Source organism: Suillus bovinus (genome assembly GCF_016758785.1).
Source record: "Suillus bovinus strain UH-Sbo-P2 chromosome Unknown EDB93scaffold_12, whole genome shotgun sequence".
Classification (NCBI taxonomy): domain Eukaryota; kingdom Fungi; phylum Basidiomycota; class Agaricomycetes; order Boletales; family Suillaceae; genus Suillus; species Suillus bovinus.
This window is the reverse complement of record NW_024542068.1, coordinates 35,367-62,914: the sequence shown is the minus strand read 5'-3', so window position 1 is coordinate 62,914 and position 27,548 is coordinate 35,367. Positions and strand designations below refer to the sequence as shown.

The following is a 27,548-nucleotide window of genomic DNA, read 5'->3' as shown; positions in this document are numbered from 1 at the left end:
GCCGCTAGGAGGCTGTAAGCGTCAGACTTTGAAGGGAGAAGTATTTAAACTGACTTGGGAGAGAGATGATGATGGTAATTAAAGGTCAAGTTAACATGAGGAAGACTTGCAGGAATTATGATTCTGAAAGTGTGAAAAGGAGGTGAAGGGAGAGATCAGGAGCGGGATCGTTTTGAAACCAAGCTCAGCCTCAGTCTATAGCTAGAAACAGTTTAAGACAGATTCTTCACGACAATTCGTTAAACTACAAATTCCACTATCAATACACACTATTATAATTTCGCTTTTTAAACGGACTACGCCCAATCCTCAAATCATTCTCTAGCTACGGAACTTGATAGTTTGATTTAATAATATATTGATATTATTATCGGTGACCGGGGGTCTCACACCAATCTATAGGCAATCTCCGACCCCGTGAGAATTAAACCCATCAACTCGGAATTACATTCCTTTCCACCACATCACCATGCTATCGCTTTTTCGCGCCTTCTCCCAACAGTGTCCGCATTCCAGGGCCCGCATTCCTCCTGTATCTAGATACCTTCATTCCCCATTACAGAATGACCAGATACATTTGACCACCATCCTCGATGAGCTCTCGGAGGCAAGCCCATCTCCAGGTCAGTTACAATTTCAAGGTTATCAGCACTATCATATATCAAATTTATTTAGCAAGCAACCCAAATGTACCATGGATGCAGCAGGGCGTACGCAGAAGGTTCGACCATAAACTGGTTTGTCATTGAAAATATTCGTTCCGTGTTTTATAGCCCTCATACAAATTGCAGTTCATAAGACCTCATTACTTCTCGCATGACCATCGGTTCAAAGGCCCTTCGCCATACTCGAAACGACCTCTCATTGGTCCTGGAAAAAAACAAGCGAAGCAACAGGACGTCTTTTATCGCCTGGGCATCGATCCTCTACAAGAGGCTTCTAATGATGTCCTCATGAGCACTTTCGTCACCGAAATGGGAAAAATTAAGCACCGCGCTGAAACTGGTCTCACCACGAAAACCCAGCGCAAGTTAGGCAAAGCCATTCGACGAGCGAAGATGATGGGCGTCATACCTGTGCTCAGTAGTACAAGGCTTCCTTGGAATTAACATTGATCATTACTCCACTCTCGCCTATTTATCCGCATCTACTCTAGTTGATCTACAAACACTTTTTCGTCTCCCTGTTACCTTAATCAATTTGTGGAACCGTCCGGCTGAGCGACAAATCAATTTCCTTCTTAGCTGTCTTGTTCCTGCTCGGCAGATGCGGCCCCACAGTCTTGTGTCGGCTGATCTTTCGCTCTCCATTTTTGCTTGCGGTGGTAGGATGGCCCTGCCCGACGGCGGAATCTCTACTCGCGTCCTTGGAGTCAAACTGCCGGCGGGTGAGGAGATCAGACTGTAACTATACATTTTACTTTGACAGCGGTTGGCAAGGCGTACGAATTACTTTGTCTTTCTTACATAGTTGCCAAAACCACGGAAGGTTACAGGTAGATACCACGCACCCGCACTAAGCGATCAGCTATTGTGGTCAGTAGACGGTGCCAGCGGAGAAGCCCCTGATAGGTGAAATTTCGCAATAGACGAAGTGCACTCGAAGTTGGTCCCTGAACGCCACTCGGTGTCGAGGGTCTCACTAGGACGCTCTGTTCAAAACCTTCTGGTAAGAACTTAATTTCACATCGCCGCGATGGGCAAGATGCCACACAGCCATGTGACAATCTGAAAGGCTCTGGTCCGTGGGGCCCTTCTCGATTTTGAACTCTTGGCTTCTTTCATCATCATCACGCAGAACTCCGCGAGTTAACTGCGAGCCTGATATACTTCTGAATGACACCCATGGGAATGCAAAAGAAGTCTGACGAGAAAGAATCTATAGTTCGGCCAGCAACATCGTACCCAGGTTCTGCACCACCTGATCCCCAATTGCTTTTTCTACCGCTTCCTCCAAATGTCGCTTTGGATCTTGTTTCCCCACATGCCGCGTCTTCAGCTTTTCCGCAGATAACGTCGATTCCTCTTGCACAGACTTGTTGTACGCCTCGGACAGCGTGAGCATAGACTTCAGGGACCAGCATTGTCAGTATTTGAAAGTCAACGAATATGGATAACTAACCTTGATAGCCTTCTCATTGCTCTCCTTGTGCGAACAAAAGTCACGCAACTTCAAACCTTCTGTCCAGTTTCTCTTGTGCAGGTTCATCAACATTGATTGTTCAAGCTCTGTCTTGCGGTAATTAACGGCGATTGAGTAGTAGTGCCTATTCAGTCCGTGCACAAGTGCCTGAATCGACGGCTTGTTGATGAGACCGATGTTCGATGTCGTTTGTCGTGGTTCACGCCCAATAATAACGGTTTGAGGGTTGATTAATCTAAATGCGTCAATGACGACCTTCCCTTTGACGGACTGAATAGGATCAATAACGACAGCAACACAGCGGTTCTGCATGCGTTCAAACGACTGCAGGAGGGAATCAATCGTGAATGCATGTCAAACGTGAGGCGGCATACTTCTTGTGTATTGATATCAACACTCGAAAGCCAGCATCCGAACCCTGGATGTGAGTGGTACCACCCTACCACCATCTCCGGTCTGAAAGCACATGTACATCAGCGTGCAGCTATGTTAAGGTAGATGTTCCATTCACCGTCCTGTCTGCTTCAACATGTCGAGCATCTTAGTTTGGAAAACGTGATCGACCGACTCGACAGTTACTGTGGTACCGGACTGTGGCATGGCAAAGACATCCACAACTTGCACGGTATATTCATCGACAAACTCTCCGAGCATCAGGCCCATAACCTCCATAGGAACGCCAGCTCGGCCATGTTTCAACATCTAAAGAATGATAAGCATATCTCTTGGCGGTGCTCGTACACACCTCACCTTTAATAGTGCTAGAGATGATATGTGAATGACTTCTCCGCTACACCGATCATGAGGCAACACATTGACCAATTTACAAACAGAACTCACCTATCAGGCACTGCCGAATCTGACGGGGGACCCCGCATTCCACGAAGCTGACCACCCATCATTTCTGCAAGACCTTCCATACCTTCCATGTTTAATGAAGTGAAAGAAATGGCTTGACCACTTCAGCTACTTTCGCTGACGCGTCTCGCGAGTCTATTTGGTTGTGTTTGACAACAGCCTCAGAAATTAACAAATCTAAATACAACGCCTCAATGATCGGTTTAGTCCGCGTCTAGAGGACCGACAGGTTGGCCTGGTCGAAGTCGCAAATATTGACTGTCCCACGGCCTCATGTCCACCAGCGAATTGTCGCAGGCTCTGAATCCTTTCTTTGCGCAATCCAGGCCTAAATCTTCAAACACTCAAAATCAGTCCGTTCAGCCCAGCCAAGCACATGAGCCACATCACACTGAGCTCGAGCCTGCCATCTCGGAGCCCCAGAGGCCCCCTGCGGCATCAACAACGCGTCTTCAGTAGGTAATGTCAATTTTTTATAATCAAGCTGATAGTTGTCCAGGAACTTGGCCGTTCGTCCTGGCAACGCAACCTCCAGTGGGACTCACCCATTCCAGATAGTGATGAATTACTTAAATTCAGCGCGTGAGTCACAAGAAATAGAACAAAAACGGAGACTCGCATGGGAACAAGAACAAGAGGCCAAGTACACACTACGGCAGGCAGAAATGGAGCGTCGAATGCTCGAGATGCAACAAGAGCTCGGTGCGCTCAAAGCGAAGATCGCCTTTGGAACTCCGAAAGCTCCGGCAACTTCACCTTCAGTGCAGACGCCTTCTGCGACGGACCAACAGTCCACGCCAATGACCTCGCCCGTGTTGTCCCATTCTTCCACAATCGCAGGGCACCATGCATCGCCCGATCTAGGACATGCCACATCACCTTCTGTTTTGCCTCACACGTCAGCTTCGTCTGATGTAGACCCAGCTGCTGCTTCTCCTTCTGTTGGACACACCACAAACTCGGCCCACGCTTCCCCCCTTCTCCCTAGGCCAGCGCGGTTTATCAACGTTGATCCCTCATCCTCCCGGCGCAGCAGCTCATCTAATCCACGCAAGAGACCGACGCTTGATAACACAAGTGGTGAAGATGATAGTGACGGTTCCGAGTATTCATTAGTAGAACGACCGATAAAACGAAAGAATCATCACGACACTCGTTGTCTTACCATACAGGTAAGTCCTAGCACCAAAACCCGCATTTCAATACTCATAAAAACATCAAGCATGCTATGCGCAGCCATCTGTTGCACGTCATGCAGATTGAGGACGACAAGCACCTTCCTGATATTCACACCGAAGGTATTTTGCTGGGTCCCAACGATCCTGTCCGTTTCGTCTGGGACAAGACACCTAAACAATCTGTCCACAATGGACGCATGAAAGAGCGCGTGCTACAGGACATCAGAGCCCATCGCCACCTGTATAAACACGTTCCCGATAAGGATTTCAACAAAAGATCTCTGGAATCCGTTTTCGACCAGGCATTCGTTACACTCAGACAGAAGTTCAGGGCTCAACGGGACGCCTCCATCGCTATAAACCAAAAACAGCGAGAAGATGTCAAAGCAATGCGATCCAGAAGATTAAGCCGTAAGAAGACGGTGAGGTTGTCCGTTCCGCCAACAAGACAAGTCCGATAATTGACTAGAATCACTCTAGAAACTAAGCAATCGTTCAGACGCTCGAAATAAAATTGAAGTCTTTGAGCATGCCATATTTGACGGGGCTTTACAAGTGGAATGTATGTCTTCCGAGGAATCTGAAACTGAAGAGGATCCGGTCGTCGGTTCCCGTATGACTTCGCTACGTGTTCGGGGGTTCCCTTGGCGTAGCACCCGGTTACTGCGCTTTTTCGACATACTGGACGATCATGACAAAGCGGATAGCTCACAAAAGCCGCGGAGAGGCGTCGGAAGGAAAGAACGATTTCATGGTTCACCGAAAGAAGGCCTCATTCTCCCGCCTAAAGGCGTAGCCACATGGATGATCAGCAAACGCTGGATAAGTGCGATGCAGGCGTCTCACTTGGAGGTATTGGGTAGTTTGAAGGATGTTGTTTTGGATCCGGTTGGCTTTGATTGGAGCCAGTTTCATGCCCTTGGTGAGGAGAGTGAGGACGAAGAGAGACTCGATAGGGACCGACACCATGACATGATGATTGCGCATAATGGTTTACACTTTACTCATCCCGGTGATGGCACGGCTATCAGTGCTATTTCTTCTTTATATAATGCTTTGGTACATACCCAATAGGTTCGAATGTGAAGGCAATAACTTACATCTCGTGTACGGAAACTAATATATGTACAGTGGAACGTCGAAATGTTTGATTATACTATCCGGGGGTTATCAGGGGCTAACTACCATTTTTGGGAGTTTCTCACAGTCTCGTGCCTACACGTTGGTGTCCGATGATGATGTACTCCTACCTTCCCAGTATTACCTTCCTCAATTTATGTCTATCTAATTAATCACCCAACTCCTCTTTCAATCATTGAGCAGTTCTCTTTACAGAACTTACCTTCACTCGATGCACCTCTTCACCCCAAATCACGTGTCCTTAATTGCTGCATGCTATCCGTCTTCATCTGTATTGGCTTCTTCTGGTCCTGAATATCGTCCGAATGCGCAGGAGCTCTCCAAACTCACATACTATGCTGCTAATCGCCCAGGGAAAATAAACAAGCTCGGGGGTGAACTGGAAAAACGTGTCAGGGCAGGATGTCACAAGGCTCAGTATGGAAACGCTCGAGCCAGAGCGTACGTCCTAGGAAGCCTCAAAAGTTTCTTGCAGATCTTTATAATTCTCAATCAGATCCTTACTTATCACGCTTTCTGTCTTGCGTGCATTGGCGGTAGAATGTCGACGCGATATATCCTTATTATCCCCGGCTTTGATCTCATGCCTCAAGGTCACGCTGGATTCCCTCTCTTCTGACCTCGAAGTAGTAGCGCGAGCAGCCAGCGTGGTTAGTGCTAGACCTGCCCGTCTTATTCAGGCAAAACTCACTCAGATTACAGTTTACTGCGTGGTGCACTTTCACCGACGGTCATGTCATTGAAGCGGATTCTAACTTGGCCCGAGATTACCTCGCTGTCTTACGGCGATTTGCCCAGCTATCTACCGCCGACGTCAAGTCTGTTGATCACGAGCTAAGGAACAGGCCAGTTTTCTGTTGCTCCAATTCCGGCGAGTCATTTATTGGTTTGCTCAGGACTCGTCTAGTCGGATTGGCTGCTCTCACAGGCGCTGTGAATTCAGAAGCCCTTTATTGCTCTTCCAACCAGTACAAGCCCCAAGCATTAATTGTTTCGCGTGCGTTGCTTTTCCATGTTATGAATGCGGAGCTGTCTGTTCTCGACGAATGGTAAGTCGTCATTCTATATTTGAGGAGAACATTCGTCTTATTGCGATTCAAGTGCTGAGGCTATCAAAACCAATGCGACTTCAATATATCTTGCAGAATTTCGTTCTCGACCTGTCATTGAAAGGCGCGCTGCCTCCATCCATGCACACGTAGACGGGGAGAGCGGTCCATCTTCCTCCGATGTTCTAGATACGTCATTAAGAGCGCTACAACACATGATACAACACTCCGATGGCGCTCAAATGGGGCTCTTGATGCTGGCTACATTTGAAGGCCTAGGCGATCTTAAAGTTTGGGAGAAACTTGACCAAAGTCGATGGCTAGCTCAAAAGGCGTGTGAATGGGCCCAATACCAGTATCGCTATGCAGTGCCTACTCGATTGGTCGAACAGCTCCTTCTGATCCAGGACTCCTCGATATGTACAGCCCAGCATAGAGCCTTAGCTATTATGGTCCCCGCGGTCTTCACGTCCCCCGTACCTCTCGTCAATTTGTCCACATCGGATATCATCTCAAACCTTATCACTTTGGTCCTACGACGTGTATCGATCGATCCTCAGGATGCCCTCCTACCGTCGCTCGTAGAATGCATATCATCTTTGGGCGCTCACATCTACTATTCTGACCAGATTCAAGACCTCGCTAGCGAACTTGTCAGCCGCCTTGTAACTGTTGAGATGCAAGGAGTTACTGGTCGCGACAAAGAACCCGGTGATCGCAGGCGAAGTCAAGCTATTAGGTGTCTCCTTGCAGGTCTTCTAGGTCTCATGCGTGCTGCTGATGACTCACAAGTGGTGTCGGATGATAAAAATACCCCTCAAAATATTCCCTCATCTTCCATTCCACAGAATTATGATACTTCACAAAGACCTCCCTCTCACCTTCCCCGACGGACAAGGGTATCCGGAGAAGTATGGCACGAGACCCTGAGTCTTCTTTGTGATGGCGATTACTCGGTACGGAGCGACTATGCCCATACTCTTGTTGATTACTTGCGCAAAGAGATTCCAAAACGCGGAGACATGACAGATGAAAATGGAGTGAGACGTTTTCGCCCTCTCATTGAAGGTAGCCCGACCCGCCAAGCAAACAGCATCGGCATCCTTTCATACGGCGACTCGGCGACGCGATCGCTTCATGCTACACATGCTTATCTTTTCATACTGGCGACAACTTCGTCTCTTGGCGTTTCTTTCAACTCAACTCCTTCGACCGCCCACTCCACAAGCGGTGATGTCCCTTCAATTGGAGTCACAGCCCCTACTCCTCAGAATGAGTCGGGCCTCGTCAATGGACATAGCACTGACCCGCAAGGCTCTTCCCCTGCCCGGAGGTCACCAGGACTTCTTGCCCGGATTCGTAAAAGTTCGAATACACAGCGCTTGTTGGAGAGCGTACCTGAGAAGGTCTCAGCAGCCGCTTCGGCGTCCCTATCTGACTATGCACTAATCTTGCATGTACTGTCTGCTATCCACGAGGAAGTTCCGACCCGTGGCCTTCTTGTTGGTCTCCCGATGCTCATGGCGCTCCATGGAACCACCGAAGTTGAAGACGGGACGAATGAAGCTTCTAAGCAGCGAGTGAAGGTGATACATGAATTGCTGGCTCGTGTTTGGCTTGTACTAGGTCGCGTCTGGGAATGCACGGAACTGGTGGACCTCGCTGAGAAGGTCAGTCACTCTGAATATTATTTCCTCTACTCGGAGAGATTATTGATCAACGAAACCAGGCTTTGTCAACCATGGAAGCGGCACCAACCCTGCCTTCTCTCCCAGAGTTCATTCCTGGAGTCCTACGACCAGCACAGACAGCAGTTCGGTTCCCCCCTATAGAGGTAGAAGAAGCAGTGGGGATTTGGTCAAATGTCAATGCCGAGGAGGCACTAGCGATTCTAGTGTCTTCTAAGTCTGTTCAAGAAGCAACAGGACTTGACCGTCAAGGGCTACTTCGCCGTTGTTCGGCAAAATGGACGGTAGAAATTGCTCTCAAAGACTGTAAGGCGAACTGTTTGTTTTGGATTACCTTACTTATCTAAAACCCTAGCAGCGGATAGACCGAGCAATCACAGGATGATGGAAGGTGGTTCACCGTTGCTAAAGTTATCACCTGCTCTTATGGCTATCGAGAACCTCTCGTTGCAAAGTTTGACACGGTCGGTCCGTGGTGTAGGTGTGACTGATTTACGCGATGCACTTGAAGGACGTGCAGGAGCATCCAACCCGGCTCTTGTCAGGCGACCTTCTGTATCTACCCTCGAATGCTCACCTTCTCTGGATCTTCGCTCCAGCCCACTTGGGTTAACGCGAAGTCGGTCTAGACCCAAGAAGCGTGCTGTTACAAGTAGCGCGGGTGAAGTAAGAGATGTTTTGAATAGATTGGGAATTGGCAAACAGAACGGAAGTAGCTTGTTGAAGGCTTCTTTCCAGTGAGTTGTCCAAATTAGATTTTCCTGTACGTACCGTTAAACTGATCATGCGCTGCACCAGGTCACCTGTTTGATCTTCTATGCTATCAATTTGAGGCACCACCATTCCTTTCTCGTTAGTTTCCGATTGCATTTTCTTCTGATTCGTCTGTCCATCATGATCTATCGCATCGTATTTGATCACATGTTACTTATCCATCGGATCCCGCAAAAATGGACTTTCCACAGGAAATAATTAGGATCGTTCGACGCTATCTCTTACCAATTCGTCTACTTTGAGCAATGGACACTATTCGGCGTCGAGCCTCTTCTTCTTTCTCTGCCCAGTAAGCTATTTCCTTCTGAGATTTGGGGTGGGTGCTCGAATGAATCCCTTTCTGGATAAGAAAATATCCTCAGAAAATAACTTTAAACGGGCCGAGAAGCAACGACCTACATTTAGTCCTTGCAAAAGAACCTCATACATCGCCGACTGTTTGGTAGCTTTAGCAACATCGTCGTTGATGTTCTCGGTGTGGCAAGTGATCAATTTCGTGAGCTCCTGTCGGAGACGAAGAAGGCTGTGCAAACACTAAGCGCGATTAAAGAGAAAGGAAAACTGAATGGTCACTTGGAAAAAATCATGGTCTCTTCTTCCTGATCGGTCAGAATGACAAAGGAATTAAACATCACAACATATCTGCTGCAAACCTGCGTTGTGTAAGATTAGCCTGGCAGATGACCACATCAAGGAAACCTACATCTGCAACAGACGCATCCGTCGTTGAAGTAGCTCTGCTGAAGTAGCTGGTTGTTCGACCTTCCGCAAGCTTCTTCAAAGCATCATTATGTTCCGACATAATTTTCTGGAACGCGGGCCACAGCTGCAACCGCATGGTAAATAAAAAGTTTTCCAAGGGCGGGCAGTCCCTTTTTTGCACTTCAGTAATTACAGCCTCCGTGAGTCGGATCATCGTGAGTAGTGGCACGGCCGGCGGCATGGGCTCAAGAACGGTGGTCACAAAAGTCTGGGTATTGTTAGCTCCTCGGAAATATCAAAAAGGGACATAAAATGCTGTACCTTGCAATATTCTAGAACGGGATCTAGGATTTGTTTCCAAATGGCATCTAACGGCGCACGCTCAGCCTTGTCCATAAGGCCGGGTCGTGCTGTCATATCACGAGGTTTGTGCCCGTTGCCGCTGAAGGGTCTTGAGATTTGCATACCAATTTCAGAACCAGCATTGGACCTCCTATCGTCAAAGCCAAAATCAGGCGACAAAAGCGTGGCAGTGGGTGAATATAGGGCGCTGTTAGTTTCCATCGCAGGAGGGGGCGCAAAGGACTGGGAACTGAAGAAGGCAGCGACGAACGCATATTCTGCGGTGGCATTATCCATCAACACCAGAAAAAGGGACCTGAGAATAGCTTCGATAGGCTCTTCCTACACAGGTTTCTTCAAAATAGGCATAATATCAGAACGCAACCGCATAGGACTCACGTGAGTCTTGTCATCTGCCATATAGGCAAGGATGACGCTTGGTCCATCCATCTTCGCGTATGCAAGACGATCTTGATCTAGGTATGGTCCACCGTTATCTCTGTTTCCTAAGATAATGAGGTCAGATTTCTCTGAGGTCCTTGCCTGACGCTCTGGTTAGTGACTGCATCGAGACACAAATAGCATAAACACCTTGATCCATCCTAGGCTGCGTATATAACGACGAAAACCAGTCTCGTAGTATGCGCGGGCTGTGCTAGTATAAGCCTTTTGAACCTCGCCAGCAACGTTCGGTGCCTGCCGTTGGAGGAATGCATATAATGCTCTGTACTTCACGAAGACAGAAGTCTGCATAACTTGCATGTTCGTCGTGACACTTGTTCGTATCGGTTGTAGCAATGCGAGAAAGAAAGTTCGTAATTTCGTAGCTGCCTTGATCAAGTATTGGACAAACATGAGAGAATAGACAACAAAAGATACACGCACTACTATGCGAAGGCCTTCTGCAAGGTCTCCAATATCCCTGGCAGCTTTAACACGAGACCGAACCTTCAGAAGATCCAACCGTCGTTCAAGGTCAGTGATAGTTGCTATCCAAGGCTCCCCAACATCTGTATCTAAGATAGTAATTGCAAGTGACGGAGGTATGGCGAGGTCTGACAGAAGACTTGAAAGCGGTTTCTCTATTCTCTGGAGTCACGGCATCAGATCACCATCCTGTCTAGGTCAGTTATGACCTACGCGTCGGCTCTTCAGCCTGTTGTCAATGTCTTTGCTCCTTTCTTGTAGCTCTGATATCTGGCCAGATACAGAAGAAAGGTCCTTTTGAAATGTAGACAGAAAGGATTCCAGAGAATCCAGAAGATTCACGCTCGTCTGGAAAGTTGAACAACTTAAAGAGTAAGCGGCATTCTAGTAGGCAACATGCATACCTCGACCTGTTCGTGTAAGTCGACAAAATCTCTCGCTTGACCATGGTCTGCATTCACTCATCAACCTGCTTCCAGCGGTCAGAAGTCACAAGTACTCACAGCACAAACTCCGTTGTCCAACCTCAGACGCAGATTTTGTATCTCGAGTCATAATACCGCTTCACCCGAAGCAAATAAGTCACGGAACAGAGTGTCTGCAGTCGTGCAGAGGAACTTAGTTGAAGCGATTAAACTACCTAGTAATGGCAATAGTCGACTGAACTTCCGCTCATATGTGTTGCACTGCCACAGGTATTAGTAACCTCACGCGCACGGCTTGCTTACTACTTAATAGTCACGGTACATGATGGTGACCAAGGGCTGGCTGGTACAATTCTTATACTTACTAGTAGAAGGAACGATCATCTTCCTTCTATTTGGTCTACCTACGGGAGACGACGCTGTACCAGTACATGGAACCACAAGTAACTGAGAGGGGAATGAACCGCAAAGCAGAGTTTCTCTTTCTTACTGAAGAACTCTGGTCGCACATTCTGAGCTTCCTTCCCTGGCGAGACATTCTTCGTTGCGCATCCGTGAGCTACGATTTATCCATGGATGTTGATGTTATCGTTGTCCTAGTTTTTTTGTATACTGACTACTTATATCGTCTTGCAGGTATGCAAGGCACTTCATCAGACGTACGTGTCGTCATCGGAGCTTCAGTACATTGTTGAACTCGGTGGCCAGCGACTGCTCCCTGTGTTCAATACGGATCTTGACAATCGCACTCCTGTCTCCAAACGTCTACAACTCCTGAGAAATGGAATCTGTGCATGGTTTAAGTTTGACATTAATTCTGTGGAAACAGTCTCTATACCAGACCAATACCATGATGGAAGACTATCCCTCGCCAATAGGCATCTTTGCCTCTACAGTCGAGATGAAGACTCAGCCAAGATCTTTCCGATACTACCAAAGCCCTCACAACAAATAATTGAGCGTGACTTATCTCTGCAATCACTGTGTTCAGTTCCAAACACAGACAGCATCGATGTGTTCATGGACCCAACGCAAAATCTTATCGCAATCGCGTATGGCATTTTCCAACCAGGCGACGTGAAGTTATTCGTTGAACTTGGAGCCCTGGATCGAAGCGGTGCCCACCCCCAAGCTGCTGGACGAACGCTGTTCATGTTGGGGCCACCCCAGTGCGAGAACATCCGCTTTGAACCAGACAGTGGGAAGCTTAAGGGTTTTGGGAGGCATATCGCCTTCTGGTGCTCTCTGAGGTTCGATAATGCGGGCAACTTGGCACGCAACCAGGCTATGTGGTGGTTGCAGATATGGGACTGGCAACACTCAATGACGTCTATTGTGAGCCTTTGATCAAAATAGTTGCCTATGGCCTGACAGTTGATACTCAATTTAGAGTGTCCTCGGTGACACATTCAACTCAGTGCCTGATGACTCAATGGATTTTTGTTTCCTTGGACGTGATAAATTACTGATTGCCAACTACAGCTTGAAGATCTACTCAATCAAGGATATGTCAAAAGCACCACAGTTACTGGCGTGTTTCTTGTTGCCTGTACCACCAATGATGAAGATAAGGTGCATCCTTCCAGTGGACGACATCAAACAAAGCTTACAACCACAGATGCAAGCACAACAAACAATGTGGTCGTTGGACCCTCACCATGGACTAATATCTATTCTCACATTTTACCCGCATCTTGTCTTCATCATTTCCACCAGGATTTTCTTCGACCTCGACGTCTTTGAAGGAATGGTTCCCACAATGCTATGGAAATATTGGGGCCCTCTAAATGCTCGCGTGTTCTATGACCAATATCCATGGGTTCTTGGCGTTAGTGGGAATCGAGTTTTGTTTCGTGCAGCGGATAATGTTCCGGGGTGTAAGTTACATATGCTGGACTTCAACCCGTTAGCGGTCAAGCATAGGCAGGGTCTAGGACGAGTGGTGAAAGAGCCATCTACAATTAAAATCAGCGAGTGGGGGGAGGAGGTAACAACGTGCCTGCCTTACGTCGAAGTTGTATTGGACAGAAGGTTAGGTTCCTGCAGTTTAGACGAGATATGGGTTGAAAAGGACAGAATTTATTTGCTCAAGATGACTCAAGAAGTTGTAGGTTTATCCCCTCGTGAAGAACGTCTTACATACTGATTTTTTTGATCTAGAATGATACGAATCAGCTTGAGCTCGAGGTCATCGAGATCTACAGCGAAATCGGCTAGTCATGAGGACTTGTTTAGACTTGAACCATATAAGACAGATGCACTTGCGTATGTGTGATGACCCCTGCGTTTAAATTTTAACCGGTCTGAGTCATGTCTGGCACATAGACAGGTTTCGAATGATCTGCGATCATCATGCAAGGTCTGTCATTATGTCTTCTGGGTCTTTCCCGGTCTGTACTTCCTTCCTTTAAGTCATAGTTTGGTGCAAATCGATGGCCCTCAGCTTTAGGACTGCCCGAAGGGTCTGGATGGGTCGCTTTCTACTCCAGACACAACTGGGCATCAATTCTGACTCATTTGTTTTTTCAGGACTGATTGGGACGCTCTCTCTCGCATGCCTTGCGCTCTCCCTCTTTCTATGGGGAGCTGGGTACTCCAAGTCGAACAACATCGGGGCTGTGATCGTCATTCCGACAGGCGCATTCATCGGCTCGATATGGACGTAAGCCCATTCCGAGTCTGTTGTTAGTCTTTGCATTCATCAGAGCTTGTCCAAATCATACAGAATATTTACAAAGGTGGTCCATAAGCCGCAGCTCGTTTCGGTAGAGGCCACATGGACGTTTGCCCTGTTACCTTTTGAAATATGTAGGACATTTTATGCGAGACGAGACCCAGCATTCATCTTTTCACACAGTACTGGGTCTTTTCTCCGTCAACCTCAGTATCGCAAATGTCCCTGCTGCATATGCTGCCTACTTGTGCCTTGCAACACTCGTATGGCTTAACGCAGCTCTGGGTATGTTGATGTCCTTGGATTGCCGGTGGCGTGCTCAGTATGACTGCAGTTTCCATATACGTGGCAACCATCATTCTCCTTGCCCTCTTTACTCAGGCTTCGCATGACCAGGACGTTTGGTCCCGTGACATCGATTCGAGTCCATCTCCGTTCCCGCTGCATATCATCGTCGCATACGCGTTTTCGTCTCTAACTCGACTCTTTTCCTTGGTCACCCGTCAAAACCGACCGACGGCTCCTGTGTCAAAGGAACACTGTCTCCCTGACTGTACATGCTCCCATAAACTTCCCAACTCCTCATCTCCGGCAGACCCGCAGACTCTCGGACCAACCTTGGAAAATACTACCGGCGATGTATCATGCAGTCCGCACCCCCTTATTAACATCCGTGTCCCGACAGCGATGGAAAGACCAAAACCAATTGCAGTCACACTTCGGTCAAGATAAGATGCATAAACATATCTGCGAAATGCACTTAGATTCACTGTACTATGATCTTCATCAAACGGTATCTATTACGGAGACAAGCATCTAGTTTGATCGTACAACTAGGAATGTGATGAAAATAAAATATGCCTCCCTCTGTTTCCTTCATTCCTATGTCTGAAGTTCATTTTGGAGTTGCTTGAGCAAAGTGGGATCTGTCTTGTTTATATACTGATTGAAGATATGAATCCCCCCGCAGTTGCGCTCGGCTTCCTGTAATGCTGCAGCCACATAATTAGTGAGCTGTGTAGTGCGAACAGGATCGTTGTCCAGGAACTGCCAGGTATGTGTGGGTTGAGCGAGGAACAGTGAAGATTTCGATATTACCCACCATTTTTCGACGATCAAACTCGACGGTGGTTTCAGAATCTGCATAGTACGACTGCGGCACCTGATCAAGGTCCCAGTGAAGTGTCAAGGGGCTGAAATTGGTGTGTTAGAGCGTCACGATGCATTGACGATATTCCTCATGGCAGACGTACCCGGCATCCTCATTTTCAGCCAAGCTTCTGCTCTCTTTGACCTCAAAGAATACGTCTGTCCAGAGGTTGAAAATCTCGTTCGGTAAGCGATCAAGCACTTCAGGACGACCGGTTGATACTAGGGATGCAATGCCCAGAGCAGCTAGTTTGCGATGGCGAGGCTCTGACATATGGTCGAACTGCCATGCGAGTAAAGTATGTGAACAAGCCCAGCGCTTCGCGACAACATAAGACGAACCTGCCGCCACCAATGATCTAGCACTGCTTCCCATATTTTAGCTTCAGGAAGATTCGCAGTCTCCGCTGTTGCTGATACAAGCTGCAAAAACATCTGTCTGTCTGCTAGGGCAATCCTGGCAAGCAGATATATGCATTCGGTGAGCAGAATTGAAGAGCTCTGTGAATTGTGAGCACATGGGCATTGTATTCAATCAGTACAGACAACTCGCCTCGTCGTGATTCAGAAGGTTGACAATGTGACTAAACAAACCAGCAAAATGCATAGCTTGGCCCCAAAGCGTAGCGGGCGCCAATTGAGTTAGGAATTGGAGGCAAACCAGTATGTCTTTCTGATTAGTCATTATGGCCTGTCCTGTAAGCGCTTTCACAAAAGCATTCATTAGCGGTTGGGAAAAGCTCTAAACACTTAGCGGCGCCTTTAGGTGAGTGTTAAACAAAGTACCTGCAAGATGGCAGGAGCGTCGACAAACAAGTACGACTCGACTATAGACACTATTTTGCCAAGCAAATCTAGATTGTCCGACAACAAAGAGACTGCTAGAGGGACCAGGTCGATGAGACCGGGTCCACCAGCATAGCCCAACGACGATGAGTTGCGTACAGCAGCAAGCCAAAGATTAAGCGCATCTTCATCGAGGTTAATGGCAACCTTTGCTTGCATCAGCATATAGCGCGTCAAGCGCATAGGGAAGTCTTACGCCTGGGGAAAGACCGTCTTGTACAAGGGGGACAATAAGACCATTTAAAGACGAATGTTCTTTCATTGCCTGTAGTACATGAGCATCACTGGTATTGTGATGTGAAAAACTCACCGAGACTAGACTTGTCACGACCACTAAGAGTTGAGCTTTGAATAACCACTCCTCACCCGCAGCAGTCCCTAAACCATGCTGAGTGAACGCCGTGGCTAAGGAAGTGATGGTGAGGACTTACACAACTGAGGGATGCCTTCTGAAATCATTGGTGCGTGTGGTATAATCTAACAACAAGTGCGAATAATGAATGAGCTACAACGTTGCACGGAAAACTCACTCGAGGACCCGCACATTCGATCACCACGTTGAGACTCTTGGCTAGACGCTGTTTCGCTTCCATTGTGTCCGCCTCACCCATAAGCTTCACAAGTTCAGTAACCGCAGTGGGCAAGTAGGGTGCGAAGACATCGATGTCAAACTGAACAGTCTACAGAGGATGAACATAGGATCGTGAATACGCAAAAAAAACGCACATCGACACACTCCCGCAAGGCTGTAGCGGCCGTCAAACGAACAACAGAATCCGTGCCGGGACCTCTGTCTCGCAGCAAATGAATCAAAATTTCCCAAACATTCGGATCGTTGGCCGGTGAGCACATGTCGCTGATCCATTTTCCAATAAGCCATGCTATACGGCGCTTAATGATTGGATAGCTGTAACGTTATATGAGTGAATGTGATTGTGATGTAGAAAGACAGAGTAGACTTGCTATTGGTTCGTCTCCCTTGCTTCTGCGAGGAGGTTATGTTGCAACCACTGGCTGAAAGGAATTACTTCTCGTAGGTGAGTTGCACAACGTCCGATGGCACAATACAGAGCTTCTTTTTGTATGACACTTGCCGAATCAACCGTTGGTTGCGCTGGAAAGGCTCGTCAGTATAGAAAACCACACGAACTGGATATTCACCGATTATCTGTTTGAAGGTTGTCTCAAGTAGTGGCGTGACATAAACCTTGTATTGCGATGAAAGGGTCATTAAGACGCGTTCACCGCATGGCTAAAAAGATGAGCCTTGTGGCAAGCTGTATCTACGTGTGGAACGCACTCGCAATTCATACTCCCATTGATCGTTTTCTTTGTCTTCTACATTGACCCACTCTTCTGGATCGGACATCCAACCCTCGAGGTCTGCCAGGTTCAAGGGGATGAAACGTGTCACGAGAAGCCGGACGGCATCCTCGACAAACTCTTGCGAAAGAGCTAGGCGACTCTCATCAGCACAAGACCACAAGTCCCAAAGACAGTCAATACTAGTCTCGGTTTTTGGGCCACCTTTACGAAACGGCGTCCATTTCGAGAGATTCTCCTTGAACAGGACCATGGCCTGGAGAAGAAAGCGCACCGGGAAAACCGCCGTCGGAGCGTCTACGTAAGTGGTATCATGAGCAAAGCCAGCATCAAGATGGAACAAAACTCAGAAACCTTGAATTAGCTCTGGCGGACCATTGGTAGCTTGCACAACTCTATCCCAATAGTAAAGCACAATTTCGTTACCTGTCGGAAGCTGAACAAATTTGTCGGGTTTAAGTTGTTGTAGTCTGCGGAAAAATTTCCCAAAAACGCGGACATGACGGGTCAGTCTGTCAATGGACAAAAGCGTGAGACGGTCTGATGTTCCGGATGCTCTTAAGGCAAGAACGAGGTTGATTCGAAGTTCAGACAGTATCTTCAATTGTCCGGTTGAACTCTGGAAAAGCTGCAAGAACTGTATAATTGATGGCCGATCGATCAGTCACGCTCCTGTGTTCGCGCATAAAAAAACAAACCCAGGGTTCGAGTTTCGCGTACCCGCTGTCAGGCTGAGAGAGTCTAGGCCAGAACCATAGAGCCATCTTTACGAGACACTTGTAGATGAAATGAGCTACAATGAGATTGTCAGCGGTGCGCTGATCACTAAGCGCTAGCGGCACGAGTGCGGAAATCATTGACGACAGTTTGGAGTAGTAAGCAAACATCTCTTCGTGCAGTTGATCGATGATCTAATGGAGAATAAGGCTCTGAAGTAGTGATGAAATGAAGAGTGACGTGCATTAACCATCGTTTTAACGCCAGCTGGTAGCTTGACGCCGCTGAACTCTTTCAGGACACTGTTAAGAAGCGCAAGACCCCTGCGAAGAGCAAGAGTTGACCGCGGGTTGTCGTTAGGAGAACCACAGAAGACTTCAAGATTTGCGCGAATGACGTCCATGATATCGGCTAGCAGGGAAGGCCTAATTGAGAAATTAACGCTGCGAACCCAGTGGGATGACATCAAAGGTACCAGTGCGTGGGGTAATCTTGTCGAGCAATCTTCGCGACAATCACTTCGTTACACTCCACAATCTTATCGAGTCAGTCGTAAATCAAACAGAGCCCCATTGAGTGGTAACACTTGCCGTATCATCTTCCTCGTCGAAGAAAGTCATACATCGTGACCGGATTCTCACTCGTTGTTCATCTGATAAAAGTCTGCTTTATGTCAGTGAATAGATCATGTATTGAACGAAACACGCACTTTCGTGATCTCCAGTGATTCAATGCCTTGTTTTTGAATTGAATAATGCTTTGCTTCCTCACGGGCAGCGGCACTGATCGGGTGGCGGCGATCTCATGTAAACCATCGAAAGTCCCAAAGTAGTTCAACAACTCTTCGACGCGTTTACTCGACGCGTGGACTTCAGCGGGATTTTGGGACGACGCTTGAGTGATGACTCCATACAGCTCTTGAGGGTCAACGACTTTTGTGACATGCTCAAGCTTGGAGGGTTTGGCCATGTTCTATCAAGTTGTTATAGACAAAGGATCGGATAACTCGACCACAAAGAAGAACGCGGTGCCACTAAGATCTAGTCGATCACGTTTTAAGGAAGTAAGTAATTAAGACCCAAATAGACTCAAATAACGCGTCACGGTGGTAGCTTGACTAGCTGCTTGACCGGGCTTTCAGTTTTACTTCGTCCTCGATTTGCATGTGATCTGATTCATGTCATGCCAGAAACTCTCAAACGCAGGCTACCGCATGATGATGAGCTCGTGGAAGACTCCGAACCCGAAAGGGAGGAAAAAAGGCAAAAAATGAGGAGGAAGAAGAAGAAATGTTTGCGCCTGGACCAATCACGGGCTGATCTAGAGCAAGGTATCATTGAGCTAACTGATACCGAACTCGATAATTCTAGTCCATTAGCTGTGGGTGGTCAAAGTCAGATCGATAAGCCTATTGGCGGTGAGCCTGTGTCTTCACTGTCTTTCAAACTCTTGGTGCTCATGTCCTCTCAGCTTTCAGCTGTGATAAAATGATAGAGCTGGCTTCTTCTCGGGAACTTGAAAGTGCGGATTTTTTTGCGATTGATATATCTCGGCCTTCGCTTGCTGCTGGTGAGGCCTACACTCATCAGCTATTGAATCTTTGATTGCTAAAGGGGCATGGTAATAGCTTTTAATATGCATACAAATCGTGCCAATGTACCCGATACAGCGAACGCGCCATATAACGCACAGAACATGTCGGATATGAATCGCATTTCTACATACCCCACCCCACCTCCTATTGCGACCCTGGAAGTGCCGCTGTCTAGTGACTCTGAGGGTGAATCTCACCTGAAACTGTCTCGCTTTGCTTTCCGGGCGCCTCCATCTAAGCCCAAAATCACCAATCCCGGGGGTTTGTCGTACTCGGACAGTACTCTCGCAGCAGATAGTCTTCCGAAATCAACCTCTGCTCTGAAAGTCAGACTGAAGCGCTCCAGTATTCACCGCTTCTTCAATGACTTCTCAGATACACAACTTGCATCTCTCACCAGCTGTGTTGGCTGCAACCTGAAGTGGACCTCGACAAAGACTGCAAGCCAAAAAGTGATTCATGTCCAAAACTGCGCAAAAAAGAAGTTCCTTTCTGATGAAACAGTTCGCACGCTTATACGCAAAGAAGTTCAATCGTCCTCGGACCAGAAAGCTTCTCAAGGCAATGGTCAGAAAGCTACGGAAGAAGGCCAAAAGTCAGCCACTTTCCTGGAAACGATTGTCAATGAGGTCTCCCGAACGAAGAAAGGCAAACGCCCTCAAATACTGGGGACCGTCAAGTCTCTTCCTGAAACTCGTGGTAGCATACTAGGAAGGGCGCGGGCTGTACTTGATACTTCTATGCAGCACGGAGGTCCCGTCGTAGACGCTCAGGTGTCGAATTTGATCCAGAGAGGTAGAAGCGATGTTCCCTGCACTCAAGCTTTTGGAACTAGCATGCTTGCTCGTCGAGTAGACTCGTATCCTCGTGCACAGCCGGGACCAGTGTTGACCCAGGCTTTCAGTGAAAGTGCCCTCGGTCACTTGCAATCTAGCTTGGGCCTCGCTGTGCGACGTGCTCAAACTTCCGGTCTTTGATATATAGGCATAGTGGATCAGGGGAACGACCTGCTTCTACTAGCACACTATCAGGTCCGACGAGTTCACCCCAATTCGTGCTTTCAAATGCAGAATCCATTCCAAACTACTCATACGAATTTAATTCCGACGAGGATCCATGATCGTTGAGATCCAGCAGGTTTGCATCGCAGTTCATCTGCATCAGCGGCTTCAGCCCCATCATCAGAACGTCACTCCAGGTCGACATCTCTTACTTGCCGAGCTGATCCGGAATTGATCAATTTCAAGTTGTTGATTTTCAACATTCATTACATAATATTCATCGATTCTACACTGCAATTCTGCCCCTTTTTATTCATTTCCGTAGCGCGCGCGCTGTAGCACAACAATTCTGACTACAATGTCGTGCACGCTATTACCTCACATGCATGCAGCACACCTTGCCCATAAATCCTTGTCCCTCGCCCAATAACGTGGGCGACGGGTACCCTACGTAACGAGTTAACGAGGTTTAACAATTTAACCATATTATATAATTTACTGTGGAGACACATGATGTTGGTAAGGTTTTTCTCGTTCGAACTTCGCCGCTCGATGAATAATTATGCCTGGACGTCGCTCTCCTGAAGACGACACCACTCTCCTCGACAATTCCAAGTCCAAAGAATATGACTGTGCCCGGGATGAAAAAGGGAACCAGTCCGAGACACTGAACCAAACCCATGTGGAAGAAGATGGCGATTCCGATACGACATCAACAAACTCTTCGGATGAATTTGACTGGGACGAAGAAGAAGTCGCTAGTCAAGTAGAGAATCCTGAAACTGCCAAAAAGGCGAGGAGGGGCAGGGCCCTGTGGCTCGGCTTCATGAAGCTCGCAAGGCCAGTCAGGGCTCTATTAGTCGGCATTCTTGGTGCTGCATTCTTCATAATTCCGTTGCTGGTAGTGGAGTTGAGGTTCAAGGACAAGCAAAGTGCTCGGCTACAAGTCCGTGTTTGGTCCCTTTGGTTGTCGATCACCTGGGCAGCCTCCTGCGCGACATATTTGGTTGTGGATACAATTCCACGCATTGTGATCTACGTTATTTTCTTACTTGGTGGCCAAGTCGAACGTTTGAAGACACAGATTGAAGTATGTACTGCTTGGACTTCTCGTAGGCAGTCCGACTGAATCCATTGGTGTAGTTGACACTTGCTGTCTCGGCATGGCTAAAACTCTTACTCAGTATTTCATGGGCCTGGGTAGCGCTATCTGCAATCATGGCCTTTTACGAACCTCCTGGCGCGTACTGGGTCATTATTAACCGTGTCATGCAGGTAAAATGCTCCTCTCGTCTTTATCACATTGGCTAAATGTCATTTTATTCAAAAGGCTCTCTTTACTGCGGGTATCATTCTATTTGTGGAAAAATTGTTTTTAAGATTTGTCGCCATCAACTTCCACCAACGTGCACTCGCAGATCGTCTTGTGGAGAATCGGACGGGACTGAGGGCACTGGACCATCTATCAAATGCACAACCTGCTCCGGCAAAGAAAAGTTCAAACGTCAAGAAAGGTCGCAAAAATACTCTGACTTCTTTTGGGACTGCACTTGACCTTTCCGCATTTCACGGTAAGGGTCACCGCCGAGATGAATCAGATGGAACAACCAGTGGGCAGGCCAGTACAGCTGCTACACCTGTTCTCGAGAAAAACGAGCACGAAGCACACCATCATCGGTCAGACAAAAAGCGCCATACTAGACGCGCCGAGGTGAAAAGACAACGCAAGAAGTATATGCCAACTGTTGTTGTCGACCAACTGACCGGTGCTATTGGGCAAGTGGCGCTGAAGAATTCCAATTTTAACCGGGGTGGCGACTTCTATGCCCTGGATTCTGCACGGAAGCTCGCAAGAAAGCTCTTTCATGCTCTCAGTGTCGCCAGCCCTGGACGCTCTCATCTTGTCGTTGAAGGTATGATAAATTGATGATAAATAAAATGGCTCAATATCGTTTCTCGATAGATTTCTACCCTTATTTCCGTTCGACTGCTGAGGCGGTGGGTCGCTCCATTTCTATGAGTTCACTCATCTCAGAATTTCACTAGCATGCTGCTTTTGTTATTTTTGATAAAGACGGCAATGGTGACATCAGCAAGCGAGAAATGAGAGAAGCTGTACAGAGGATTTATCGAGAGCGTAAGGCCCTGACTGCCAGTCTGAAAGTGAGTCGATGTCTTCATTCGAGAAATACCGCTCACCCCTTCATGTAGGACGTCGACTCAGCCGTAGCGAAATTAGATGCAGTTCTTGTCTGCATTGCATTGCTCTGTGTTCTATTCACATGTCTCCTCATTTTTAATAGGAGCGACACACTAGCCTCACTTGTTCCTCTTGCGACGATTATTCTCGGATTTTCATTCATCTTCGGACACTCTGCGCAGACGCTTTTTGAGTCGGTAAGTTAGAGCAATTTGCTCATCTATTATGCACACCAAGTTCACCTCTGCTTGAACAGATGATCTTCATATTTTCTACGCATGTCTTCGATGTTGGCGATTTGGTCATGATTGACGACCAGGTGTGTTCCTCACGCGAACAACTTGTATCAAGCTAACAAATCTCCCTCCAGTACCTCATTGTCAAGGAATTTGGTCTATTTTCTACTACTTTCCGCCGGGTTGACGGCCAAGAAATCATCGCACCGAACTCGCTGCTGTCAAGCACGAAGCTCGTTCATAATTTGCGGCGGTCAAACAGCATGTGGGAGAGCACGACGCTAATGGTAGCATACAACACACCTCTCGAGCTTGTTGAGCAGCTCAAGGTACGCATTCAAGCCTACATCACAGCAAATAATAGGGAATGGAGTGGATCTGCGGTGAACATCGACAAAATGGAGTTTCAGAATGCGATACATCTGACGGTAGCCGTTGAACGTAAGTGTCTGTTTACCTAGCCCGACTGGGGTTGGATATCTGGGTCTGATCCCTGCTTCAGATCGCCCAAACTGGCAGGACTGGGGAGGACGCTGGACGCGGAGAACTGCGTTCATGAAACATCTGAAGAGCATTCTGGAGGATCTAGATGTCAGATATACGATGCCCGTACAGCCTGTGCTGCTGCCCAACTCTCCACGCCCGACGAGCGGGTTCCGCAGTGTGGGTGTGGAGGTGAATACCCGTGGCGGAGAAGAGAATCTTACTGCATGGAAGTAAGACGAACTTGTGAACTTGGATTGCGTGTAGTTTCTTATGTTACGATTACACGAACTGGAACAGACTCTACATATCTAGCTAGAATCCTGTTGAAGGGTGGTTATATGTAGCTGCAGTAAGTTAGATGTAAACAAGTCGGCACCTCTGTAAATGAAACCAATAACTCAAAGGTCGGCGTGTTGAAAGCCGGGAATCGACAGATTTGAAAAAAAAAACTCGAGACGGTACTATGCTAGGTTAGATAGCTATATGAGAACCCAGTGAAAATGATGATGAAATCATAAATATTGTCATGCTTTTGGGCTCAGTGCTCTGTCTGCCAAGCCTGCAACCTCGATGACACCACCTACAAGGTGTAAGCTGCCCGTGACGAGTACGCTAACGTTGGGCGTCCTACACGCTTCTTCTACGGCGTCTTCGAATGGACGGCAGAACGTGCACTGTGCCAGAGTAAGTTGGGACAAGCTTGTTCCAGGCTGCTTCGATCTCTCTCTGAGTCTTGAGATTGAGGCTTGTCATCTGTAGATATTGCCGCGGAGGATAAGGTCTACCGGATGCACATATAAGCTTGCATTTGAGATGGGTGACGGATACTTACCGCCTTTGAAATTGCCGCTGGCATAGGTCACATTACTACAGAAAATGACCTTGGCGAAAAATTCTTCCTTCTTCTCCCGGCTTCCATGTATCGCCAGTCGCTCCTCTATCTTTTGTAGGATAGCTGTCAAGGAAAGTATCTCCTGAACGTCCACTAGTGCAATTGAAGATAAGCACTCGCGGTGGGTGCTCGTCAGAAACGGGGGAACTAAAATTCCAATATCAATGAGATGATACTGAAACCAATGCAGATAACAAGCGTACACAGGAAGCCCGACTGCTGGGCTTACAAACCATTCCAGACAGCACGCAAGGCTCTCTTTTGTATGTGCCCCATCGAGGAACCATGCCGTAGCCTCAAGCTTCGGATCGAGTACTGTCTGGCAACGGCCAGGCCAGTGAGCATTTTTGAGGCCATCCATAAAAGATGCAGGGAGGGATCTCAATGGTTCTATCTCTGATCCGCTCCATGTTGCGCTAGAAGTATCACTGGTGTTGGGATCCGACATGGGCATGGGAGAGTATGACTGATCTTTGATGCTGAGGAACGTGTGCACTAATTGTACCGCGAGACCCGCGTTCGATCTCTGGTGATCACCGGCAAGACCTATGACAACGGATTGATGTTATAGGTAAACGGAAAGATGTCACAAAACATGCCTAATGGGATGGTGGAAGAGAGGGCGTCAATAATTGTGAACTGAGATGCCTGCGGTGTAAACACGTATGAGCTACAGGTAAGTCTTAAGAGGGTGCAAATTACCCTCTTCTCTGCTGCACAGACACCAAGCTCCACTATGCCTTCCTCAGGCTGTTGAACAGTCAGGGCTGGAACCCCTTCCTATTCTATCAGTCAAACACTTATGATATGAACCTGAAAGAGAAACGCGCCTTGTATATTCCACCCTTGTGATATGCGATCTGACTGAGCTTTTCCCCAAGAATTCTTGTGTGGTCATACCCGAGGGCGGTAACGCCTGTAACAACTGGCTTGGGGACAATATTTGTGCTGTCAGAGCGTCCACCAATGCCTACCTCAAGAATTGTCGCATCAACCTGATGATAAAGTTAGACAGATAAATGGTCGGGATTGCTCGCGCACCTTGAGTTGGTAGAAGGTGTAAAAGGCCATGAGCGTTAGGTAGCGAAAGTAGTTTGGCATGAAGGGGATGGTGGCGACTGCGCACTAAATGGGTTGTTTATCTGGTACGTATAACGATTACTGCAAGAAACGGCCAAATACCTGTGTATTCTGGAGCAAATTCCACACCTCGAAGAAGTAATGAGTAAATTGCTCCTCTGAAAGTGGTTCTCCATTGATGCGAATACGCTCACGGACAGCGACCAGGTGAGGAGAGGTATACAAGCCTGTATTATTTGTCAGAGGACGCTCCCGTAAAGCTGGGAAAGTAAGGCACACCAGTTTTCCAGCCTGGCCTAGCTGCCCTCAATATTGATTCCGTAAATGCGCCTGTAGAGCCCTTTCCTTTGGTTCCCGTGATATGTATAACATTCAGATTATTTAACTGGGATGGCTGTAACGGTACTTCTTCATAAACAAACTGTAAGATTGACGTACGACATACCTCGAGGCCCACCCGGCGTAGATAATCAATCATTTCAGGTGTAGCATTAGGATTGAGCTTTGGTCCTGCAGCAATCACGGCCTCCAGGACAGCAGCGTTAGTTTGAAGGCTGTTCAATGCATCTATGGCATCCCTGTAAGTCCGAGTCGGAATGGGTGTGGTGGACATCCTGCGTCCGTAAAAACGACAAAATTTTAGTTTCTTGTTATGTACAACAATGGGTAGGAAGTTGAAACGATAAGAAATGAGCATCAGCAAACGTCACACATGAAGATAGCAGTGCCAGCACCTGTGGCTATGGAGGCGCTAACCACAATTGCGCGAGTCACTCCGAAATCACATGACCAAACTATTAAAACGCGTGATAAAAATGGAACAACACCTCCTGAAACACGAACCATATTGTACATGCACTAAGCAACAACCATACCATGGACAAGTTTGTAACTGTAACAAAGTCTGCACGCTCCTCTTTCAAGGAAAAGGAGAAATGTACAAACTCATCACGATTTACTCCATACCCTTCTTCAAAACCGAAGACCAACAAGAACTTGAACCTCCCAGATGAAATGTCCAAGTCAAACTACCCAGAGGCTGTAGCACAAGATAAGGCGCGCTTGCGCCGGTATGTATTTTTAAAGTTTTATTCTTCCATTTTTACTGACCGTAGCACCCGACAGGCTCTTGGCCCCTCTCAAAAAAGATAGTACCTCCAATCCCTCCGCTAGGGAAATCACGAAGCACCTGCTGAACACCCTTGCGGATGAGTCAAACCCAATTACCCATTCTAATATATATGAACGTTCAGGTACTTTTATATTCTACCCCCTCTTTTGCCTGCGTATTTCATTATTAACTTTTGACATTACGTCCAGACTATGTTGTTTCGGCCGCATCAGGTCACCAGCGCTCCGACAGGCGTAATGGCGAACATGGAAGAGGGTACCTCGATGAGCGCTCTGAGAAGCTAGAAGTCCAGAAGCATGAGAATGCGCGCGACTTATACCCAGTAAAAAGAGATGAAACAGAAGGGAAAAGGGGTGTGCTGAGTGGTGTACGCGTCTATATCGGGGGCTATCTTGCAGGAACAACCGACATCGAGATGAAACGGGTAGTTTCTGGCGCTGGCGGTGTCACGTTGTAAGCGCAATCTTTCTTCTGATCCCCCAAGTCTTAATCTCCCATTAATCTCCCACAGGCTGTCCCCTAGCGGCGCTACGCATATTCTCACATCGCAACAACTCTCAGGTTCGAAGACTCATAAACACCTCGTGTCAAAGCGCGTACCTGCACATGTAGTGCGGCCTGAGTGGGTATTCGAGAGTGTGAAGGCAGGCCGCAGATTGCGAGAGTGGGAGTTTACGGTCATTAAGCCTGGGAACACTATGGATTTGGTAAAGATGTTCGGGAACAAGAAGGGGCTGTGACTGGGAATATTTTTCGAGGCTGGTCCTCACTGTGTGCGGCTGATCTAGAGAATGTACCGATACCAATGATTTATTATTATTATTATTATTATTCCAATTGCTATTAACGCCAAATGACAAGAAAAAGATACAAAGATGATATACACTATAACTTAGTAGTCTTTGGTGCAATGATCGAAATAGCTGGAACTTCATTCAAGTTTTCTACAACTTGGACGCACATCATTAATTCAATTTGTCTTGGATGAACTTC

General features: G+C 47.5%; 11 protein-coding genes across 11 annotated transcripts; 7 read left to right on the top strand and 4 right to left on the bottom strand.

Annotated features, from left to right (window-relative positions):
- Nucleotides 1-340: 340 nt before the first annotated feature.
- EDB93DRAFT_124761 (uncharacterized protein) lies at nt 341-1,121 on the top strand. The gene is made up of 3 exons (XM_041452611.1): nt 341-623; nt 676-737; nt 792-1,121. Exons 1-3 carry the CDS (start codon nt 470-472, stop codon nt 1,107-1,109), a joined length of 534 nt encoding a protein of 177 aa, XP_041310084.1. The 5' UTR covers nt 341-469; the 3' UTR covers nt 1,110-1,121.
- A 525-nt stretch (nt 1,122-1,646) lies between these two features.
- EDB93DRAFT_124767 (Mov34-domain-containing protein) lies at nt 1,647-3,167 on the bottom strand. The gene is made up of 6 exons (XM_041452620.1): nt 2,983-3,167; nt 2,893-2,932; nt 2,654-2,844; nt 2,517-2,598; nt 2,122-2,466; nt 1,647-2,067 (listed from the first exon to the last, which is right to left on the bottom strand). The coding sequence occupies exons 1-6, from the start codon at nt 3,069-3,071 to the stop codon at nt 1,879-1,881; spliced, it is 936 nt and encodes a 311-aa protein (XP_041310083.1). The 5' UTR covers nt 3,072-3,167; the 3' UTR covers nt 1,647-1,878.
- On the top strand, nt 3,142-5,352 carry EDB93DRAFT_1130411 (uncharacterized protein). The gene is made up of 4 exons (XM_041448921.1): nt 3,142-3,455; nt 3,500-4,172; nt 4,223-4,600; nt 4,659-5,352. Exons 1-4 carry the CDS (start codon nt 3,274-3,276, stop codon nt 5,250-5,252), a joined length of 1,827 nt encoding a protein of 608 aa, XP_041310082.1. The 5' UTR covers nt 3,142-3,273; the 3' UTR covers nt 5,253-5,352.
- Nucleotides 5,353-5,435: 83 nt separating this feature from the next.
- On the top strand, nt 5,436-9,102 carry EDB93DRAFT_124660 (uncharacterized protein). Its single transcript, XM_041452475.1, has 8 exons — nt 5,436-5,759; nt 5,815-5,968; nt 6,021-6,163; nt 6,215-6,367; nt 6,420-8,037; nt 8,097-8,361; nt 8,411-8,792; nt 8,854-9,102. The coding sequence occupies exons 1-8, from the start codon at nt 5,530-5,532 to the stop codon at nt 8,864-8,866; spliced, it is 2,958 nt and encodes a 985-aa protein (XP_041310081.1). The 5' UTR covers nt 5,436-5,529; the 3' UTR covers nt 8,867-9,102.
- Nucleotides 9,044-11,355, bottom strand: EDB93DRAFT_1247893 (vacuolar sorting protein; the record flags this gene model as incomplete). The annotated part of the gene is made up of 10 exons (XM_041452645.1): nt 9,044-9,169; nt 9,229-9,352; nt 9,403-9,482; nt 9,533-9,799; nt 9,853-10,215; nt 10,273-10,416; nt 10,465-10,962; nt 11,014-11,148; nt 11,205-11,251; nt 11,304-11,355. The coding sequence occupies 10 exons, from the start codon at nt 11,353-11,355 to the stop codon at nt 9,044-9,046; spliced, it is 1,836 nt and encodes a 611-aa protein (XP_041310080.1).
- A 301-nt stretch (nt 11,356-11,656) lies between these two features.
- On the top strand, nt 11,657-14,631 carry EDB93DRAFT_1101948 (uncharacterized protein; the record flags this gene model as incomplete). Its single annotated transcript, XM_041447160.1, has 11 exons — nt 11,657-11,779; nt 11,862-12,560; nt 12,616-12,797; nt 12,942-13,102; nt 13,136-13,256; nt 13,386-13,490; nt 13,551-13,615; nt 13,755-13,887; nt 13,951-14,088; nt 14,111-14,184; nt 14,495-14,631. 11 exons carry the CDS (start codon nt 11,657-11,659, stop codon nt 14,629-14,631), a joined length of 1,938 nt encoding a protein of 645 aa, XP_041310079.1.
- A 150-nt stretch (nt 14,632-14,781) lies between these two features.
- On the bottom strand, nt 14,782-18,903 carry EDB93DRAFT_1239251 (ARM repeat-containing protein; the record flags this gene model as incomplete). Its single annotated transcript, XM_041451617.1, has 18 exons — nt 14,782-14,946; nt 15,002-15,092; nt 15,153-15,331; nt 15,391-15,549; nt 15,602-15,790; nt 15,835-16,046; nt 16,132-16,282; nt 16,425-16,574; nt 16,621-16,801; nt 16,963-17,008; nt 17,056-17,146; nt 17,195-17,514; nt 17,572-17,845; nt 17,916-18,128; nt 18,185-18,359; nt 18,410-18,471; nt 18,525-18,597; nt 18,644-18,903. 18 exons carry the CDS (start codon nt 18,901-18,903, stop codon nt 14,782-14,784), a joined length of 2,991 nt encoding a protein of 996 aa, XP_041310078.1.
- A 213-nt stretch (nt 18,904-19,116) lies between these two features.
- On the top strand, nt 19,117-20,505 carry EDB93DRAFT_1247890 (uncharacterized protein; the record flags this gene model as incomplete). The annotated part of the gene is made up of 3 exons (XM_041452644.1): nt 19,117-19,351; nt 19,405-19,503; nt 19,562-20,505. 3 exons carry the CDS (start codon nt 19,117-19,119, stop codon nt 20,503-20,505), a joined length of 1,278 nt encoding a protein of 425 aa, XP_041310077.1.
- A 586-nt stretch (nt 20,506-21,091) lies between these two features.
- Nucleotides 21,092-23,455, top strand: EDB93DRAFT_1101945 (Mechanosensitive ion channel-domain-containing protein; the record flags this gene model as incomplete). The annotated part of the gene is made up of 9 exons (XM_041447159.1): nt 21,092-21,619; nt 21,673-21,804; nt 21,860-22,442; nt 22,493-22,527; nt 22,576-22,692; nt 22,741-22,926; nt 22,986-23,048; nt 23,100-23,406; nt 23,427-23,455. The coding sequence occupies 9 exons, from the start codon at nt 21,092-21,094 to the stop codon at nt 23,453-23,455; spliced, it is 1,980 nt and encodes a 659-aa protein (XP_041310076.1).
- Nucleotides 23,456-23,975: 520 nt separating this feature from the next.
- EDB93DRAFT_1239249 (FolC bifunctional protein) lies at nt 23,976-26,036 on the bottom strand (the record flags this gene model as incomplete). Its single annotated transcript, XM_041451616.1, has 13 exons — nt 23,976-24,078; nt 24,113-24,204; nt 24,246-24,406; nt 24,432-24,490; nt 24,547-24,723; nt 24,811-24,889; nt 24,934-24,991; nt 25,046-25,123; nt 25,174-25,338; nt 25,385-25,468; nt 25,526-25,650; nt 25,703-25,817; nt 25,869-26,036. 13 exons carry the CDS (start codon nt 26,034-26,036, stop codon nt 23,976-23,978), a joined length of 1,464 nt encoding a protein of 487 aa, XP_041310075.1.
- A 233-nt stretch (nt 26,037-26,269) lies between these two features.
- On the top strand, nt 26,270-27,432 carry EDB93DRAFT_1130375 (uncharacterized protein). Its single transcript, XM_041448920.1, has 4 exons — nt 26,270-26,493; nt 26,549-26,676; nt 26,744-27,008; nt 27,067-27,432. The coding sequence occupies exons 1-4, from the start codon at nt 26,300-26,302 to the stop codon at nt 27,293-27,295; spliced, it is 816 nt and encodes a 271-aa protein (XP_041310074.1). The 5' UTR covers nt 26,270-26,299; the 3' UTR covers nt 27,296-27,432.
- Nucleotides 27,433-27,548: the final 116 nt, after the last annotated feature.